General features: G+C 40.8%; 1 protein-coding gene across 1 annotated transcript in view; it reads right to left on the reverse strand.

The window, feature by feature from the left end:
* Positions 1 to 21,844, reverse strand: part of BABAM2 (BRISC and BRCA1 A complex member 2) — a 397,283-nt gene that overhangs the window by 166,039 nt on the left and 209,400 nt on the right. The window contains exon 7 of the mRNA XM_077774132.1: positions 17,380 to 17,489. Within this exon, the coding sequence (XP_077630258.1) occupies positions 17,380 to 17,489 (110 nt within the window). The remainder of the gene's footprint in view (positions 1 to 17,379; positions 17,490 to 21,844) is intronic.

Genomic DNA, 21,844 nt, shown 5'->3' on the forward strand with positions numbered 1-21,844 from the left:
GAAAATATGCACATGGGAGAATTATAAAATATGATTATAGTAGGAAGTAGATAAAAATACCAGCCAAAAGAACTTCAACAAGTGGCTGACTTCAAAGGACACCAGCAAGAAAGTGAAAAGACAACCCACTGAATGGGAGAAAATATTTGCAAATCGTACATCTGATAAGGGTCTAGTATCCAGAATATATAAAGAACTCTTACAATTCAATAATTAAAAGAAAAATGATCCAATTAAAAAATGGAGGAAAGACCTAAATAAACATTCTTCCTAAGGGATTCAAAAACATTTGTCCACACAAAAACTTATAATATGAATGTTTGTAGCAGCATTACTCATAATAGACAAAAGGTAAATACAACCCAAATGCCCATTAACTGATGGATGGATAAACATAATGAGTCCATACAAGGAGTGTTATTAATCAATAAAAAGTAATGACGTTCTGGTACATGATAAACACAGATGGACCCTATACATTTGCTAAGTCAGAGTCAGTCACAAAACAGCACATATTACATGATTTCATTTATATGAAATGCTCAGAAGAGGTAAAGCCACAGAGACAGAAAGCAGATTAGTGGCTGCTGGGGGAAATGTGGAGTAATTGCTAATGGGTATGGAGTCTCTTTTAGGAGATGAAAATGTTCTAAAATTTTGTGGTGATGGTCACACAGATATGTAAATATACTAAAAAATACTGAACTATTTTAAATAGATGAACTGTGTGGTAAATAAATTATATCTCAATAAGCTGCTATTTAAAAACTAGCAAGGCAGGGGTGCCTGGGTGGCTTAGTCGGTTAAATGCCCGACTCTTGATTTCTGCTCAGGTCATGACCTCCTGGTTTGTGGGATCAAGCCCCACATAAAGCTCTGCGCTCACAGTGCAGAGCCTGCTTGGGATTCTCTCTCTCCCTCTCTTTCTGCGCCTCCCCAGCTTGCCTGTGTGTGCTCTCCCTCTCTCTCTCTTTTCTCTCTCAAGATAAACTATAAAAAATAACATTAAAAAAATAAAAAATAGCAAGGCAAAGTAGAAGAAAAGAATGACAGAATGCCTGAAACTCAGGGTGACAATTTCAGGCTTCAGTCATGGTACATTTTCCTGTGGGCCTTAGGAGAGGTAAGTACCATTAAAAAGTGGGTAGAAAACACAACTTTTAAGAAATGATGAAAGTCACTGGGGCTCCTGGTGGCTCAGTCGGTTAAGCATCTGACTTTGGCTCAGGTCATGATCTCATGGTTTGTGAGTTCATGCCCCACACTGGGCTGTCTGCTGTCAGCACAGAGCCCACTTCAGATCCTCTGTCCCCCTCTCTCCCTGCCCCTCCCCCACTCATGCATGTGCTTTCTCGGTTTCAAAAATAATAAACATAATAAAAAAAAAAAAGAAGTGATGAAAGTTAGGAAAAGAAGGTAGCGTAGGAAGCCAAACTTCCGGCAAAAGAAAATCTGGATTAAATTAATTTAAAATTAAATGGGTCCAGATTAAAACAGCCAGGGTGAAGCTAAAACAAAAGCAGTATGTATTCAAAGATATGAGCACATACAGGGCAACTCTTAGCTCTTTCTGTCCACCCTTCAAAGTCCTTCATTTCGGTTCTGTCCAACACTCTAACCCACATCACGTTAGAACGACCAGTGACTCCTAAAATATTTAGTGAGCATTAGAAATCACCTGGTACTTGCTAAAAACACAGGTTCCTGAACCCATTCCCAGGCCTTAGATTCAGAATGTACATGAGCTCAGGAATCCAATTTTAACTAACTCCCAGGCTCGCGCTGATGCAGGCATTCTGAGGACCACACTCTGTAGCACAGCACTCACTGACCTCAGTGGTCTGCGGCCCCTCTAATGAAGCAGTAGGTAGCGTGTAAGAGCAAAGGCCGTAGAGGGGCGCCTGGGTGGCTCAGTCAGTTAAGCATCTGACTTTGGCTCCGGTCATGATCTCACGGTTCATGGGTTTGAGCCCCAAGTCGGGCTCTGTGCTGACTGCCAGCTCAGAGCCTAGAGCCTGTTTCAGATTCTGTATCTCCCTCTCTCTCTGACCCACCCCTGCTCATGCTGTCTCTCTATCGTTCTATCTCTCTCTCAGAAATAAATGAAACATTTAAAAAATATTTTTAATTAAAAAAAAAAAGTTCGTGGAAAATGACAGGTCAGAGCTGGAGTCCTCTTGCTGCCACATACTCACTGTTGACCTCTGGCAGTTACTTAACCCTTCTGTGCCTCAAAATCCACCTGTGTAATTGCGAGCCAGCAATTCCTTTCATGCAGATGGAGTGAAATAATGTTTGTAATGTGTTCAGTACAGTGTCTGTCACAGCTGGTGCTCAGAGGCTGCTGGGTTGCTCTCGTCTGTGATTTCTGTCCTTAGACGGCTGACCCACTGCAGTGGCCAGTGGCCATCTCACTGGATGGTATCTCAAGAAGAAACTTAAGGGAAAGGATTCTCAATTGAGAGGAGTGGATCCCTAAAGGGTCTGGGCTTGTACATAAGGAACTCTGTGAATCCTTTGAAGAACATGCAAAATGAGGGGTGCCTGAGTGGCTCGGGTCATGATCTCACGGTTCATGGGCTTGAGCCCTGCATCGGGCTCTGTGCTGACAGCTCAGGGCCTGGAGCCTGCTTCGGATTCTGTCTCTCTCTGCCCCTCCCCCACTTGTGCTCTGTCCTCTGTGTCTCAAAACTAAATAAAAAACGCTTTAAAAAAACTAAAAAACAGAATATGCAAAATTATCTGGAGTCATAGAGGCTGGGGCTGTCATAGTTGTCATGGGGTTCTCAAGTTTGAAGGAGGGTGGTACCTCAAAAAAGTCAAAAGCTGCTCCCTTATAGAAATCTTTGGTTCATTTCTGTCTCTAACTTCATATATCTGTTCTTTTGTTTTCCTCACTAGCTTACCCTAAAATGAATTCAGGGGACTAACATTACCTTAAGGTCCTGGTGCCTGGCACCTACAGTGGAATTTTCAAAAACTGGGGTCTCTGAACATTTCATGAGGAGGAGGAAGATGAGGGTGATGTTGATGACAATGACAATGTAATAATAAGTACAGCAACTTACCATGTGTCAAGGGTTTATGAAGTGCCAGACACTATGCTGAGCATTTTGTACACAGTCTCTCATTCATTCCTCACAAAAACTCTAAGGATTATAGATGAAGAAACTGTGTTACACAGGCTAAGCAACTGGTACTCGTTCACATACCAGAGAGTGGCAGTCAGACTTAATCCCAAATGGGCCTCACCGCAAAGCAGTGCTCTCAGCCAGTGCCTACCTTTGTATTTCACTAAATACTTAATCTTGATGGGAGGGCCTAGTGGGCCAGGATAAAGGGTAAAGCCGCTGCTGAGAACATAGGTGTGGATTCTGCTTCTGGCTTCACTACATTTATCTCCTGAAGGTTGGGAATTTGGCAAAAGGCAGAATTGAGCTTGTGTCCTATTGATCTTTGAGATATATTTGTTCTTTGGAACTAAGATGTTGAGTGACCCTTCCAATAAGGTAATAAAATTCGGCCCAAAAGTGTAAACATGCAAAACTGCTCTGTCACCAAAGTCTGAGAAAACTGGGAACTTGACTAGAAAATACTCATCTGTGGAATGGAAAGGAGGGGAAAAAAAATCAAAGATACAAACAGAGAAACACACCTTAAATATGGTCCCAAGTGGAGAGCTGTGGCCTTCCTTCCTAAGATTAAGGGAGGATAGGAGGTAGAGAGTGAATTGGAGAGACTCTAAAAGCCAGGTGCTGTACATCACACAGAACATATGGAAATACTAGAGGCTATGAGTGTAGAGGTAAGGCCGGAATAGGGCAATATGAACAGTACTGAAGGGTCCATTATTTCAATTTCTAATTGTTCTGCATGACCTTGGCATGACAATCATACATACTAAAGGAAAACAGTTTGATGATATGAAAGAAAGGTATTACTAAAGCTTAGCAGCACAGGTACAAATAGATTCTTGGAAGGTTCCTGAAGGGCACTGAGAGTGGACAGGTGGTTCTTAACTGGAAATCATTTTGTTTCCCTCGCTGCCTTTTGCCCAGGGGACACGTTGACTGTCAAGAGGGAGGTTGGTGGATACTACTGACATCTTGTGTGTAGAGGTCAGGGATGCTGCTAAACATGTTGAATAGGAGAGTCCCCTACAGAAAAGAACCATCCAGCTCAAAATATCAATAGTACCAAGGTTGGGAGAACCTGTAGTAGATGAGAGGGATTATAGCACAGTATCAGACAATTACCAAATGTTCTGAAGCTCCATATAGGATAGGATTTATCATATACAGAACACAAGTTCCACCAAAAAGTATATAAGTCATCAAATCTCCAGGATATTTCTTTCCAATCAGATTCTTTTCCATTTTTTATGAATTTTAATTTCATAATCAAAATGCCTAAATTCACCCTGAAAAAAAATTAAAACATTACCAGGAAGCTAAAGTTCCCTTTGATCTCTTCCCTCAATCCTGTTAGAGTCAAACTGCCTAGATGCAAATGGCAGTGCCACCACTCACTGGGGAATTGACTCAGGCTAGTTTCTGCCCCTCTCTGAATTTCAGCCTCATCTTCCATAAAATAGGGACAACAGTAGTAACCAACTGTGATTAAAGGGTTGTTGTGAGGACTGAATGAATTAATGGCTAGAGTGTACTTAAAATATGTGACTTAAGTGCTCATCAAGTGTTCGCTATCGCTAGTACTCAGTGCACACACACACACACCCTTGTACACGGAACACTCCCTTGTAGAAAATATATACGATTGGACTGAGGCCTAGGTTTTAGTTTTAACATAAAAATGTAGAATTCTGCTCATCTTTCTGATAATTACTCCTTTTCTTCAGCTCGGGAACCTTCCCACGGAGTACAGAGAAATCTACCTACTATACAGCTTCATTCGATGCCAAAGCATTTCAAGTCACGTCCTTCGCAAGGACCGTTTCAGTCGTTTCTACTATTTGGACTCCTAAAGTTAAATTCTCCACTGACCAAAACCAAACAGGCACAAGTTTATCTGTGTTTTTCAGAAAAGAGTATGCCAAGAGTAAATGAATGGCCACTGGTGAATACCCTAAACAGAGAGGAATAATAAAAATGAGTCACCAAAACAAATAACATCTACAAACAAATGTTTTGAAGGGTTTCCTTTTTGTACAAACAAAAAAATCTAAAATTTTAACAATTATATGTTCCATAATCTGGTTTGGGTTTTTTTTTTTTTTTTTTGGTCAGAGAATCATATGTGATATTACAGTTAATGAAAACTTAAAAGCTTTCAAAAGAATTTTCTTTGGCTTTAACACACATATTGGATTGATCACGTTAAACTCCAACAAAATTGGGAAAATAGTACTAGGTCAGAGGAGGAAATGAAAACATGGAAGTGTTATCACCATTTGGTCATAAACTCCTATTCTCAGAGAAACATGGCAATAAAAATCTGTTCCAGGATGAAAACTTGGCACAAAATAACCCAATCTTACATCATGCTTTTTAAAGGTTGGGGTGGAGTAGGGAAGGGAGGGATTAAAAAGTGGGAGGGGAAAGTTCTTCACATGTAGGAAAAACAGAGAAAAAAAGGCTGTCAGTAAAATAAGTTTTCCACTGATGCATAACTTCTTCAAATTAATGGTTTGGTTTAGCTAAATTTTGGCAAGGTAGCAGATTTTAGTCTTTTTCAAGAATGGCCTCTATTTTGTTGAAGCTATCTATAAAAGATAATATTCATAGACAGGATGTTCATTCCCTGTTATGGTCCTATTGACAATATTATGTTAACTCATCGTTTGTTTTGTTTTAAACTAAAGGCTTCTCCATTCATTAAAGTCATTAGTGAAAGACAGCGTGTCTGAATTTTAACAAGTACAGGAAAACTGCAATATAATTATGAGCCCTATATTATGAGAATCAAAATCAGACATACCAGGATCAAATTACATGCTCTTTAATGAAACTTCACACAGTAAAATGTGACAACATCATTGGTATTGGACCTTTCCTCCAAAAGTATAAGGGGTTCCACTTTATACGTGAATTTTATACATTAAAAGCCTTAGTCATTACCTACTTAGACCAAACACTTGTAATCAAGAACCAAGCCATTACTTTCAGGACTAAATAAGTACCCTTTGTTATGCTGTGGACATAAAAAACCATATACTTTATTAAGAAGAAAATGAGGCAAGATGATTTTTTTATAACCCAACTGTCCTATGCCCCTATCGACATCCACACTCTGCTCTGAAAACTAAGTGAAAGATGTTATTTGAATGTAATGGATCAATTCAGAGATCACAGTGTAGCTAGGATACTGGTCTGAGAAAAGCGTGGAACAGCTGAGAGCGGAAAGCCCTAGAAAAAGAAGTGCCGTGAACCATGGGAGCTGCACGCAGGCCAAGGCCCTAGCTCAAGAGGAGAGCTCCCAAGTGTTGGTTTCAATACCCTGGAGCCTTGTTCCTTCTGGAGTTCCTCCGTCCCCACCATGAGCTAAACTAAGAAACCCAGGTGTTTGTGTTGGGCAGAGAAGAGCCAGAATGGCAGGGCTCTTGGTGAATCTGTCATTCCACGAGGAGACAAAACAATAAGGTTAAAAACTGCTTCCAAACATAGTAATTACATTAGCTATTTTGAGAGCAAGAAGTTAAAATGTGCTCTTCTTTAAACAAATATCAATACATATAAACAACAGAATTCATGGAAAACTCGTCATTTATTAAACATCCCTTATTACTAATGTTCTAAATCTGCTGGCTTCAGGACACTATGGGGCCTTAGACTTGATATAACAGCTTTACTAATTTTTGGATACTAAGCATCCAAAGAGCGAATAAATGTTGTGCATGTAATATACCACACGTACAAGAATAGGTACAGGAATATGTATATGTATATATGCATACACCTATCTACAGCACAGAGAAGCATGTATATGTATTCATTTTTCAAATATGTGCATATGCTGTTGTGATTAATAGAACCCAGTTCATTTAAGAGGTATTCAATTCATCATTAATTCACAAGAAATACTAAAAAGTATTATTTTTTATCTGTACAGATCTCTGAAACGTTTTTCAATTTACTTTTTGACTACAGTAAAATGTACTCATTGCAATGCACAGTTCTCTGAGTTTTGACAAATGCACAAAGCTGTGTATCTACCACCACAACTATGATACAGAACAATCCGTCATTCTAAAGTAATCCTAAAAAATCCCCTTGTGCTGCCCCCTTGTAGTCAAGCCCTCCTTCCACGCTCCTAGAAAAAGGTTTTGACTAAAAACTGGTCCTCACACTTGAAAGAGATGGGAAGAACTATCCCAGAGAGTTGAGGGCCACCTTTTTTACACATCTGTTTCTCCCTCCACCCAGTGTCTGACAAAAAGGATCAAAGGGAGAGTAAAATGAAATAAAAGGATAGGAGGAAATAGAGACTTAGAGGAATTCAGACTTCAAGACAGTTTGAAGAAAAAAATGCTAGAACTTGATGACAGACTATAATAGGTAGTATTAAATACATGTTTATATTTGTATACATAAAATTTATAATACACACATACACATACACACACACACATACATATATATGCCTGGGAAATATAGGAAAAAGCCTTGAGTGGGACAAAGCTGATAAGTGATCGTTGGTGAAACAAGGGAATGAACTTTTTAAGTGATGAGATTTGATTTATTTAGAAAGTCCACTCTGCCTGCAGTCTGGCAACTACTTAGGAGTGGGGGAAAGAGTGGGTATGGAAGACCAGTTTAGAAGAGTATTTCAATAGTCCAGCTGAGAGACAACAGTAGCTCAGATAAGTTACCTCAAAGGGAAAGGTTTACTAAAAACCACAAGAAGTAAAGAAGAACAGGAAAATGCAGTGGAATATTACTGGAATGTCATTCAAAGAACATTACAATCACAGTCAATCCTTGTAGAAAAGTGAAACAATCAAGACACAATGCAGCCTATCTCACAATGTGACCAACTCAATAATCTTGAGTCTTCCTGTTATAAAACACCTAAATATGTTAGATAAAAATTATTAAACAAGGATAACCATACTTCTAAAACAACCTAAGAGAATCCCCAGAAGTACCTATCCTCGGGTCCATCACCTACGGTTCAGGTGTCTGGGACACACAGTGTATAGGTGGCTATGAGTGTGCTGAGCACTGAGGCTTCCCAGACAGGACAGCATAACATGCAGTTTTCTCCCCCATCTTGAGAAGAGGCACTGAGAATGTTCAAGCGAGGGAGTGGCATGAATCTGGCTCTGCTTTCAAAAGATTAATGCGGCAAATGGTAAAATATAGAGTTTTAAACAGAGCTAGGGAAAGGGTGAGCAGATAAATGTAAGACAACATGCAGGCAAAATCAACCAGCAGTCGTGTATAATATGGGCAACAATGGCGAAGGGAAGGTCAAAAACAATGTGCCTAGGTTCCGTGGCTGGGGGCACTAGGCTAGTCAAACCATTAATGAAAATAAAGAACACAAAGGAGCGACAGATTTTGGAGAAGGGGAGATGGGTAGTACTAGATGATAACTGCCTCTTTAAATATTAAATCTGAAGCTTCAGTGATTATTCTAGCAGGAGACGGTAGAGAAGACATTAACAAAGAACTGAAATCTAGAACAAGGATCTTCAAATGAGGTTTGTGAACTGGCTTCGGGGGCAGGTGTTACTCTCAAAACTATATTTAAACTTTTTGTGTCTGTACATTGTTCTGGGGTAAAGTCCATGGGTCTCATCAGATTTTCAAAGAGGTCTGTGTCAATCTACTATTCTTTTAAACATAATGTGTCAACTTCGGATACTTTTAATCTTTGGTGTTCTGCAGTTTCAGATGATGTGACTAGGTGTCAACTTCTTTTTACTTAGCCTGTTTGAGACTCACTGTATTTCCTCTGAGGACTGATATCTTCCATCAGTTCCGGAACATTCTGAGCCATCTTCTCTTCCACTTTCTAATTTCTCTGCTCCGACCTATAATACAGCCTACTGTTTGTGTTAACTACTACTCTTTATCTCAGACCCTCCACTGAGGAATATCTTCCCACTTGTGAATAAATACAAATGAACACTGCATAAAATAGCACAGAGCTTTGCTGTTGAAATAATAGGGTAAAACTGAAATTATGAACTTCTCATCTTCATTGCAGAAAAAACACTGCACATAATCCTCAAGATGTTTAGCAGAAAGGTGCTAGGTTGATTTTTTAAACGGAGACACATTATATCTTACAGTTGAAAGCTAATCAGTATGCTGTAGTCAGGAGAACAGTGCTTAAGAGAAACAAGGCACAGAACTGCCCACAGATGCAAAATAAATCCAAGACAGAGCTTAAGGGTCAAACAAGTTTAAGAAACATATACCAGTGAGATTTATCACAGACTTATTATATACATCTTCTTTCTAAATGTATATTTTCTGCCTTAAAAGCTAGATAAAAACATTGATACACCACCAACTCAGGCAGCTGGGGAGGTGGGAGTTCTACACCAGAATGTTTCCAAAAATGTGCTATTTGGGGGCTGATTGATTTTCTCCCCCAACTAAATTCCGTTCTGGTTCTTTCTGGTAATGTTTCAAAGTGCAGGCTGAGCTCTTGATCTTTTGGGAGGCACAGGCAAAACAAAGGGCCAAACTCACTAATGAAAACTTGCTGAACTTACTTTTCAGAATTCCATTCGAAGTCACGAAGAACCCTTTTGGCCCTGCTCCCAGACTAGTAAAACGAACATCTCAAATCCCTAGAGGCTAAGATAGCTCGTTCCACTAAAACCAAATACACATCTTCTCCTGACAGCTGGTTGTCTTAGCATACCCAGGACTATATATTTATCAAAAGGGGAAAAAAACTGCAGGAGCACAATATTTATTATAGGATTATCTCAGTAACTCAACTAAACATGAGTAAGGCTAAATTAAACCATGTTTACTATGATGTTCTATTACTTAAATCCTGACACAAAATCACCCGAACAGATCTGGGGTCTTATTTTTTAAGACAACTGATGTAGGTTTAAAAAAAAAAGGCAAGAATTATCTTTTCTTTCAAAATGGTGTTTAGTACACAATTTTTCTAATTATTCTAAAAAATCTCTTGAGCACCTAAAACAAAACTTTTCCATTCTGTTATGATGTTGAATTCAATATTAAATTTAAATAAAATCACGAATAACTGAATTTGTTCACTGCTCTAAAAAGTTTATCTGATTTATATGAATTTTTTAAAAAAATTTTAATGTTTATTTTTTTGAGAGAGAGAGAAAGACAGAGCGCAAGCAGGGGAAGAGCAGAGAGAGAGGGAGACACAGAATCTGAAGCAGGCTCCAGGCTCTGAGCTATCAGCACAGAGCCAATGTGGGGCCCAAACCCACGAACCTCGAGATCATGGCCTGATCTGAAGTCGGATGCTCAACCAACAGAGGCACCTAGGCCCCCCTGATTTATCTGAATTTAATCCGTAATTTCATTAACTATCACCCATAATTCTAAGTAGTAGTATTATAATTTTCAGCTCTTCTCTACCCTTTCCCTAGTCCCTTTAGACAAGTTCCAGTTTATCTCAGCCTTTGCGGACTACAGGCTATCCAAATGGTCCGAGTGACCGTGGCTGTGGCCAGGCACACTGTGGAGTAAAGGCAGGGAAAAGGAGGCTGGAAAAGCCACAACAGGAGTAGACGACAGGGCACATAAGATCAAAAGTATATTTACCACTTTCAGGACTCAGCTGTTACGCCACTCCTATGTAATAAGGCTCTACCTCTAGGAAACAGGGGTTCCTAAGGGAAACAAGCCTGCTGGATGGGCCATAAGACATATGGACTTAGGAGGCCACTTGCCTCTGTAGCACAGGGATCCAACAAGTTCAAAGCCTTCTGACCCACCAGGGAGTCCAGTCAGCGGGAACTGTGGCTGAGCTCTGGCGGGGCCTGAGGGCAGGGCGAGCTTGGCAGACTCTGGGCTGTGGCTCACCGGCCCTCAACTGAAGGAAACAGAGGCCCAGCCTTAAGGAGTTTACAGTCCAGGGAAACGATATGACAACAGAGGCAAAAATGCAGGAAGGAAAAGCGCAGCCTTGCTGGCAGGTGGTGGTCGTCAAGAAAAGTTTGATAGAGGAGGTGGGGACGGAGAAAATCTATGAGAATAGACAGAGCTCTGACGGGTTCGACAGGAAAGGGAAATAGAATCCAACAATCTCATAGAAGAGGCAGCCCAGGCAAAGGTATGGACGTGAAAGAAATTTAAGGTGTGTTCATAGGAAACCCCAGAAAAAACCAGTTCGGCTGAACAGCAGGATACACACAGAACCCAGACTAGGGCGGAAAGGTCAGCTGGGACGACAACAGACAATGCTCTGGATGTCAGATTGAGAGATGGGTACTTATTTCAGTTGGTGACAGGGGGGCACTGCTGGTGGTGAGCAAGGTAAGAACATTACCTTACCAGAACTTTCTTCAGGAAGACAGTGACAGCTCTGTGCTAGATAAACTAACATAGGAAGAAAGGTTAAAAGGCCATCGGGAGACATAGCAACTAAAGGACTGAACTAGGAAATGCCAATAGGAATGATAAGAAGGATAGATACAATGGAGAGAGGATTTTTAGTACAAAACAGGGGTTGGCTAACGCCTTTCAGATGCATCACCTGGGCACCTCAGAAACAGAATGTCCTGAATAGAAGCAGGCTGTGAGGAAGAAACCAGAGTTTGCTGGAAGAATGAGGAGTCCAGTTTCAGATACTTCCAATTTCAGGTGTCAACTGAACACACAGATGGACATGACTATCAAGTGGCCAGAAAGGCAGATCTGCAAGCAGGGAGAAAAGCTGGGATTAGAAATGAGGGCTTTATGGGTGCCTGGGTGGCTCAGTTGGTTAAGCGTACAACCCTTAATCTCGGCTCAGGTCATGATCTCATGGTTCATGGGATTGGGCCCCACGTTGGGCTCTGTACTGGCAGCACAGATCCTATTTGGGATTCTCTCTCTTTCTCCCTCTCTCTCTCTCTGCTACTCTCCAGCTCGCGCACACACTCTCTCTTAAAATAAATAAATAAACTTTAAAAAAAAAAGTAAAAAGAAATGGAGACTTAGGGGAACATACACAAAGAGGTAAGGCTCTGGGGATGATATAGGAACCATAATTTAGCGTAATTTAATGCGCTGAAAAAGGAAGAAGAGGCAGTGGAGGAGACCAGGGAGGGTCTAAAAATTCCAGGTTATAGAGGAAAAGAGATGTATTCTGGAACACGTTAGCAATACTATTGTAAGGATCCGATGGGATGGTAAAGTGAAAGTGGTTTAAACATTTTAAAGTACTAAACAAATACATTTTTATTATTGTTTCAGTAGCATGTGCTTGATCTCTAGAAAAGCCACATTAAGCCGGAAGAGCCAGGCTTCCCCAAATCTTCCACAAAGTCCCCTCTGCACCAAGTCAAATGGAAACATGCTCTCCACCTACCTTGGACTCCTACAGTACCTACAAAGCCTACTTTGGGTATTTAGACACTCCAGCAGCACTACCTGGGCACCCCCGTGCGCCCACACTATGGGAGCTGCATCCAGATACGGCCCCTTGGAGGAGACAAAACAGAAGTCAGGAGTTAGCCACTTTTGCAGAGGATGAAATAAGTGAGGCTCAGCAAGGCCAAGGATCGTGAGCCAAGGCCACCAGCTACTAAGTAGAGGAACTGAGGGCTTCTGGTGCCCAATCTCATCGTGCCGTTTCTACTAAAACACAAGCTGGAACTTGCCATATTTGTTCTTATTCCCCTTACAATCTATAAGCAAACTAAGGGACGAGCCACAGCTCACTTATCTTGACATCCTCTGAAACACTCAGCCACGGGCCTTACACCTGGGCAAGTCTCACTGTACTTTCGCAGCCTGAAAGGATGAATGTGTGAATCCTTGCAGGCATGCAGGCCTCCCTAATGGGGAGCGTTTGTGGGCTGGTTAGCTTTGAGTCCTTATTTCTAAGGCGGACTGTAACTTAACAACAAAAAGTTCTAAAAACAAATTCTGTACTTGTGAAAGATGCCACCTGGTCTGCCTCAGGGGCTGAAATCCTCTTTTTATGCACCGAGTGGGAACAGCACAGGGAGTGACAAGCTGGTTTTCTTCAAACCACTCCCACCAACTGGCTCAAGCCAAAAAAGTGGGCCCACACCTTTTGGGAAAGAGAACTGGGCAGCCTCTGCCACCCATTTAACCCTTGGTGCCGCTGCTGGGACGGCCGATGGTGTGAGAATGGGGAGAAAGGTGGAGCGGGCTTGATGCCAGCTCTAATCATGTGATGTCACGAGTCTGGCTTCTCTGCCAGGAAAAAAAGTCAACTGGTTTAGAAATCAGGTTTCTGCCCCTCTCTCAATCTTCAACCAAACTACTTTGCATGCCTGACCACTGGCTTTTTTTGTTTAAGGAACAGTACTTAGTGTCTCATTTAACTGATTGGTCTGGGTTCCTTGGAAAACAAATGCACAGAGAGCCTGAAATACGTGTATTTCATAAGCGTCCTGTGTGCGAGGAGAACGTGGAGTTCTCAGTGGCTTTACTTTTGCAAACCACGTACATGCGCAGTGGGAGAGCAGGAAATAACACACATCTAAACACCATAAAGGCGTGCAGTCGTGTCCCAGTGCTGCCAGAAACACCAGACCACTCATCCAGGCCCTGGGCAAAAAGACAGGCTTCTGAAGCAGGATTGCGTTTCAGAGCCTCATTAATTATAATACACTCGGGAAGTTTTCCACTCAATGTCTCTGACAGATGCTCCCTTTTGTGGGGACTGTCTAATTTGGGGACATGTGGTGGCCATGTCCCTAGAAATCTTCAGGATACAGCAAACTGATCCCTTTTTGCATGTGTGAAGACAAGACCCAAAGAAACCTTTCCCTCTTTCTAAGACGAGTTCGCTGCATGCACAGGCTGAGGCAGAGGGACAGCAGCCACGCTGAGAGTTGCTATGCCCCGGGCTCAACATACCTTGCCAGGCCCATAGAGAGCGGTGAGAATGCAAGTCTCTTCTTGCCAATTTTCACCTAATGTGGATCAGGCCACTGGTCCCGCCTGGATCCATGTCTGCCACATACACTGCATGGGGCTTGGGCCTTCCTAGAAAGAGCCATAGCAGCGGCCAAAAGGAGCTAGAGGCCTAAGCTCAGGGCGAGAGTCTGGCACCAGCTTTGGGCGGGTCCACATGGGATGCTTTCCCCATGACTCCTGAGAGTACTCTCCAAGTCTGAAGCCGTACTCAGTGTCTGGATGGCTCTGGGTTGACAGGATAGTAGGAACCACGGAAAACTAATGAGAGCTTCACAAAGCATCAAAGACTGGTAACTGCCTCTCCTCGTTCAGTTCTTAAAATCTATCCTATGATGCTGGCCTTACTGAAATGACATCACTTCTGTTCTATGTGGACCTTGAACTCTGCAAGAGTTAACCAAAGATATTAAAACCTTTAAGGCACTATGGAAGCCCTTAGAAAGTCAGACCCCAATCTGACCACTTTCCATTTTAATCTTTTTCTAAAAATCTCATTTTTAAAACTTCTACTGAAGGATGTCAGAACTTTTGGCAGCTTTCAATGATATTATGAAGGCAGTTCTACTAAGTGAATCTGTACCAAGCAGGAAAAAATGTAGGACCGCTGCGTGTGGCATTTTCTGGTTTTCTTGTAAGAATTACTTAGGACCCAGAACACTGCCAACCAGGCTACTGTTCCCTGCATGCCACATTTCTGTAAGACATTAACGAAATGAAAAGACTCGTTCCTGCCCTTGAGTGGCTTGCAGTTTAGCAAAAGATGGGAAAACAAATATACATCACTAACTAAATCTGTGATGAGCAGATGCTAATGGATATAAATTCAGTATTATAAATAAGAGTTCAGGGAATGGCCAGAGAAGGCAGCCCAATGGTGCTCAGGAAAAATGTTACAGACAGCATTTGGAAAGGTCCATTTCAACAGAAAAGGGGTATTAGAGAAGGCACCATAATTGGAGGTAACAGCTTTAGCAAACACACATGGCCAAGAGTGCACAGGTAAATTGATAAAAGTTCAAGTGATGGAGTCTGGCTGAAGGACAGGCCACTGGAGAGAAAAGCGTAAGAAACTGATCTGGAAAGGTAAGATGCGGCCAGTTCTTAACATGCAAAAGAGGAGGGCACACAGAAAGCTAGATTTTAGAGGAAATAGCTTTGAAGATAAAACCTTCACTGATAATTCATCACATCGTATCTTAGATTTTTAGACGGAGAAATATTTTATTAGCAAGTTTATTTGCAAATGGGATGCAGTAACTTAAAACTGTAGGTGCTGGAGAAATCATTCTTCTGAGCTGGCAAATTCCTGATCCATTCTTGTTACCTACAACTTGCGATTGTTTCATTGAGATCTCTCTTTTCTCATCACCAAAACACCTTCTAAGTTTAACTTACCATGTATGGCCAGTGTGACTACTTTACAACTAGTATCTGTTCACTTATTTAGCCATCCTCTCCTTTTCAGCCCCAAGTAGTCCTAACCACGCACTCACTCATTCTTCTCCTATAAATTATATCGATAATAATAACATTAAGAGCTCCTACTTGCTATACTGCAAGGCACCGCAATTAATGCCTCAAGAACAGTGTTTAACAGCATCCTCAAAATATCACTATGAAATGGGTATCGCCATCCCTATATTGAATCAAGTGCAAAGGTGCTAACTATTTTGCCAACTGGTAAGTGGTAGGACCTGGGTTTAAAGCAGATATGCTTGACTCCAGAGGCCTTGCCTAGTGCTCGCTGTACTGCCTCCAACATTCTTTGGCCTCTTCCCAATGTGGATTAGTATTTTTGATTACAAATTAAAACATTCAGTGAACGCCTGCTACAGTAAAATCCTGTCTTAGGTGCTCTTCAGGGGTCTGTAAATAAACGAGAGCATGCCTGATGCCCACAGTCACCCATATTTGAGTAGGAACACCTGTATCTTGTATCAGTGTGTAAGATAATATGGCCATGATTCATGAATTAGAGCAACTAGGGCCAGAGGGGGTAAAAATGACTCAGTGTTTGAATGCTGGATGGCGACCACATCTCACAGACAGAAGAAATCTGCCAACCCTGACTGACTTTTAATAACACATTTCAATCAGAGTCTGTAAAAACTCTCTCTGCTGATGAGAAATCTATCCTGTCAGAAGTTCCCATCCAAATCTGCTTACAATCTATTTTCGATGAACCTCAGCTCCCTTTGAAGTAGAATAAGCTTCTGAAGCATTTGAGCCAACAACAGGACACATTGTGAGGCTAGTCCTTGTAAAATTCACTACGGACGAGGAAAGTTACTTAGTTAAAACACAAATGTGCTATCGAACTACTTGTACCAGAGAGCCTGACAGTTGTGTAAACTTATACAGCGTTATTTAGACACAGAAAAGTAATTCAAACATGTCATCTTTTTAAGCTATCTGCTTTTAATATTACCTTTATTAACTTCTGAATATGTTTTTGCTTAATATTTTCAGGAGATGAGTTACATTTTTACAAATAACTCTATTAGTTTAAAAAAAAATGTAAGAAACTGGATAGGATGCTGATCAGTAGTCCTCTTTAGGCTATAAGCATATGTACCCAGGGAACATTTGGAAGGAGTTGCAATTTCAGATTCAGTCTGCCTACTCATCTCTCTCTACAAAGGTACCGTATTCATATTACAAGTTGCTCAACTAAGACTCATCCAAAGATTACAGTGGCAGATACTGACTGAATTTACTCTGCAAGCCAACCTCCTGATTCGACTCATGATTAAGAAAGTAGAAGTCGATAAAGAGAAATCATTTTAAGAGTTCAAAAGTGGCAAAAGAGGGGTGCCTGGGTGGCTCAGTCGGTTAAGCATTCAGCTTCGGCTCAGGTCATGATCTCACAGTCCATGGGTTCAAGTCCCACGTCAGGCTCTGTGCTGACAGCTAAATCAGAGCCTGGAACTTGTCTTCGGATTCTGTATCTCCCTCTCTCTGACCCTCCCCTGCTCACGCTGTGTCTATCTCTCTCTCAGAAATAAATAAAAGACATTAAAAAAAAATTTTTTTTAAGTGGTGAAAGAATTAGCAAGACATATTTGGCTAACAGGGAGAAACACCAGAAAATTAATGACATTGATACTTACTGTTCAATTCGGGGTGACAAGTACAGCTTGGGATACACCTGAGTGGCTTCAGTGTCCTCAAAACTGACAGAAAGGAGGGCCACATCTTCTCCAGGGTCTTCATTTACATCCTTGGGCAGGGAGNATTTTTTTAAGTGGTGAAAGAATTAGCAAGACATATTTGGCTAACGGAGAAACACCAGAAAATTAATGACACTGATACTTACTGTTCAATTCGGGGTGACAAGTACAGCTTGGGATACACCTGAGTGGCTTCAGTGTCCTCAAAACTGACAGAAAGGAGGGCCACATCTTCTCCAGGGTCTTCATTTACATCCTTGGGCAGGGAGCGAAAAACACGATGCCATCAGTGCCTACTCCCAGGACATCTGAGCTGAGCTCACAGGCCACTGGCCTGGTGGCTACAGCGTGTGGGTTACCTAGATTCAGATTAAGTGGTTCTACACATCCTTCGCCATGTGCCAACCACTCCCCTAGAGTGATGGCTCTCAAACTTTCTGACCAAAGCCCACCATGGTGAGGAAAAGACTCCCACCTTCTCATTTTGTTCCCACGTTCCAAGAGGGGGAAAAAGTGAATCTGGTGATAACTGAGAATTAGTCAAAAACAAAGCTAACAAATCGCAGTAAACACGTTGCTAAAAATACGTGTAACAGCTCATAATTCCTATAATGTATATAGATGGCTTGTAATTTTCCTTTTATAGGAAGAGTAGTAGTTATGAACATGATTTATATCATAAGATCACAACGAAATCTTAAAATGCCCAGTAATTTTATTATATATACCTTGGTATTATGTTGTAAGTTATTTAAATAGCAAAAATTCCCAAGAAACATCACTGTGAACTGTGCCACCATACAAGCAAATCGCAGGGGTTATACACGCATCTCCTTTGCAAAATGACTATGGATGATTCATACATGAACCATGAGACTTTCATATTTTAAAAGCCTGGTTATAAGAATAATGTAAGATAAAAACACTGTTGATCCAAATATGTATCAAGAAACAGTGAGAGGTTAACAACCCACAATAAAGGAAACTGATAATGATAAAGCTAAACTTCCTGTAATTTATAATTAAAAAGCAAGAATAGTGATAATTGAATGTCATAACCAACTCAAGCTAACACCGATGAAGTGTCCTGACTCAAAACTGTGGGTTTTACAGATTCGCAATTATTGCCAAGCAGAGTGTTTGCCAGACTTCTGAATAAACTACTGAATTAGAATAAATTCTAGTGGCATGATGGTTTTACTTTGTGAATACCAGATTTTAGTAACCTTTAACCATTTTACTTTTGGTTGGTAGTGGCTCTCAGTCAAATACAAATTTTTTAAACACTTAATAGGATTGCACATCTTTCACCCATAAGGATTGGTAAGAACTGGCCTGTGTTTCTGGATTGGAGGGCTTGGCATTCATCTGAGGAGGGGCCCAATCTAGACTTTAAGAATTACCTTACCACGCATGAGCACGGAGAACGTCAGATAGGATATCCTTCCTTGGGTCCTAAACTAACCTTACCCCTTCTTTCCTGCATTATGCGCGGAGCTGGTCATCACACTCATCAGGCCTAGCTCTGATGTCATCCTTGCTCTGCCTTTTATTGTGCCTACAGGATGCACGTGTGGCGGGGATACAAAGGGACAAGAACCAGAAGTCTCTCCCACCTTAGAAAATAAGAATTGTAAAAAGAAAGAAAAGAATCATGCCGGCCTCTACACAACCCCTTGCATTCTCTCTCCTCTCTCTTCTCTCTCTCCTCTCTCTCCTCTCCCGCGCTTGAAGGTGTGGTCTGCCCTCCCTCCCACTCATCCCTTAGCACATGAGATTAGCCTTCTGACCCCACCGGTGCATCAAGATCGCCCCCACCAAGGCATCCACGAAACACAGCAAATTCTTCTCTGTCCTTATCTTACTTGATCTCCAAACGGTATTTGACATGGATGATCTCTGCTCTGGAAATACTCAGTTTCTTGCTTGTAAGAAATGATACCCTCCTGATTTTCTGTCTCTGTGACACTCCCCCCTCTCTTTCCATTCTTTTTTTTTTTTTCTTTTACTTCCCAGCTGTTTTTTGGTTTCACATTACAAAATTTAGGCTTGTTGAAACAAGTCAAGCCATACAGAAGTTTAGAAAGAAAAAGCTCTTCTACCCTCACTTTTAAAGGTGACCAATACTAGCTGTGTATGTAGCCTCAGATTTTTCTATGCTCATAAGAACACACACACATAAACACACACGTGCATATAAATAGCTTTTTAACCTTCTGTTTTGTTTTCCTTAATGGAATTCTATTATACATATCACTCTACCAACTGCTTCCCAAATAGCCACATAATATTCCATGGCATGGATGCCCTTCTCCTAGCAACAGACATCCAGGCTGTTCGTACTTCTTACCCATTTGACAGTTTTAAAATAAATATCCTTAGATAAAGATCCGTATATTTGTTACCAGTGGGACAGAGGTTTCTGAATTGAGAACTAAAACTGAGCTTGCTGGATCAAAGGTTATGAACATTTTACATTTTAACAGTTTGGGATTACTTTTTTAAAAACTGTACAGCAATTTGAGAGAGAGGAGAGCCTGTTTCTGCTCATCCGGAATAACCTGATAACACTACCTGTTGTGGTTCTTCAATTTAACGTCGGCAGTCTGACTGCTGGAAAATGGTACCTCAACTGAAATTCAATGACTAAAGACGAGCAACTATTTACTTGCCTACTGGTCACTTCTTTTGTAACTTTCCTGATCAAATCCTTTGTGCATTTTGCTTAAAGACTCTTGGACTTTTCTTGTTATTGGTGTTTATTAGGTTTAGTAAGCCTTGTCTATCACATGTGTTATAAATATTTTTCTCTCAGCTCAGCTTTTCACTTTTTACTTTGTCTGGGCAACTCCTACAGCAGCACAGAAAATTCAGCTTTCTACAGAGTTAGATCTACTCAAGAACTCTGAGGTTATATAACTATCTCCCTAGCATTTCCGCTAACATTGTAGTTTTACATGTAGATTTGTAATACCTCTGGAATTTATTTTTAGGTAATATAATATGACATAGGAGGTATGTAAGAGGAGGACCTTAGCACAGTGCCTGGTAGAAATCACTTGGTGTTTGCTGAATGAGTACAGCAGTAAACAAGTGAATGTTAATTTCTAACTTTTATTCTCCACACCCAGTGGTTTTCAAGAACCTGCATTACAAAAGTTGCTTCACCAGTGGTATCTGGAAACTCAGTACTGACTCCTTGCTCCTGTTCCCCATAATATACCGAGGTCCCTAGAATCAGTAGTTTCAAAAAGGAAAACCAAGATTGGGAATCTGAGTTTATTTATCACTTCTTTCTCTTTTACAGATGATAAAGTATTCAACCTTGAATATTCCTTTCTGTAAAATGAGGATGGAAATTTTTAAAAATACTTATGGTCTCAACAAATAGAAACTATGTAATTATATAATACAGCCCTACTAAATAGGGTTATATAAAATATCTAAAACTAAAGTTGAAGCTGAAAATATTCACATTCAGAGAGACAAATTCATTTTATGATCTAAGTATGTGAGCAGTCCTCTTTAAAGTTCGAATGGTCACCTCAAAGTAAGATAATAAACCAAGAACTAACATTGATTTTCAGATATCTTCCCTCAGTGACTGCATTTCCTTGTTAAAGGTCAAGGCTCTGACTACAAGTCACAAAACCTGGTTAAAAAACAAAACAAAACAAGACACTGCAAAAAGAACTACGGACCACTGAAAACCTTTTTTAATTAGCAGGTTCACTCCATACACCTATGGATAATTTAGAATTGCTTCTCTTTCCTACTAACTTCTCATTTCACTGTTATTTAAGCAGAGAAAAATGCTCAGTGACAGTCCTCCAAACAAATGGGATGACCCTGGTTTATATAATCAACATTTATCATCTGGCATCCTGAAAAAGGGTATGCGAAACATTAGTCTGAATAGGAAAATAGTTGTTTCCAGGAGTTCCTTTTATGAACTACTTTTAATATAATTTACTTGCCTTGGTGTGGCACATGAGCTTCCCCTGAATTGGTATTTGATTCCTAATGGATATCTAAGTTTGACTTTGAGTGCTTAAATAAGCCCAAAGAGTTCCAAAAATACAAATCCACACGGTACTGTTTCTAGTTTCTGCAACTCTTAACAGGCTCTTACATGTGTTCCTTCCCATCTGGAGAATTATAAAAGAAGCTCTTGTACTGTGGTTCTTAGAAGCTAACATTACAGATGATTATTGTAACCACTAATGGCAACATTTGGAAAGCAGGGGGAGGTTAGGGTGTAGTAGGGGACATTTAAAAATGCACAAGTATACATTTTCAGGGCTTTCTATCTGTACCATCTGAAACTGCAGCAGGCTAAAATGGGGGAAAAGATGTCAAATCTGCTGAAGCAAAAAAAAAGAGTATTGCTTCCTACCTTTATAAAAGCCTGTCAGGCGCTGACATACATATGGCGAGGCAATAATGGCCATGCTATTTTGCTGAGATTTAGCAATGGATTTGGCTCAGCATTTGGCTATAGAATTGAAAGGGGTTCCTATGGCTTATCGTGAATATTCACTAGGTAGTGAGTTCCTTGCAGGCTGGGAGCTCTTCCTATTTGTTTTTATATACCCAACGTCAGAAACTGCA

This window comes from Crocuta crocuta, unplaced genomic scaffold (assembly GCF_008692635.1).
Source record: "Crocuta crocuta isolate KB4526 unplaced genomic scaffold, BGI_CrCroc_1.0 scaffold246, whole genome shotgun sequence".
Classification (NCBI taxonomy): domain Eukaryota; kingdom Metazoa; phylum Chordata; class Mammalia; order Carnivora; family Hyaenidae; genus Crocuta; species Crocuta crocuta.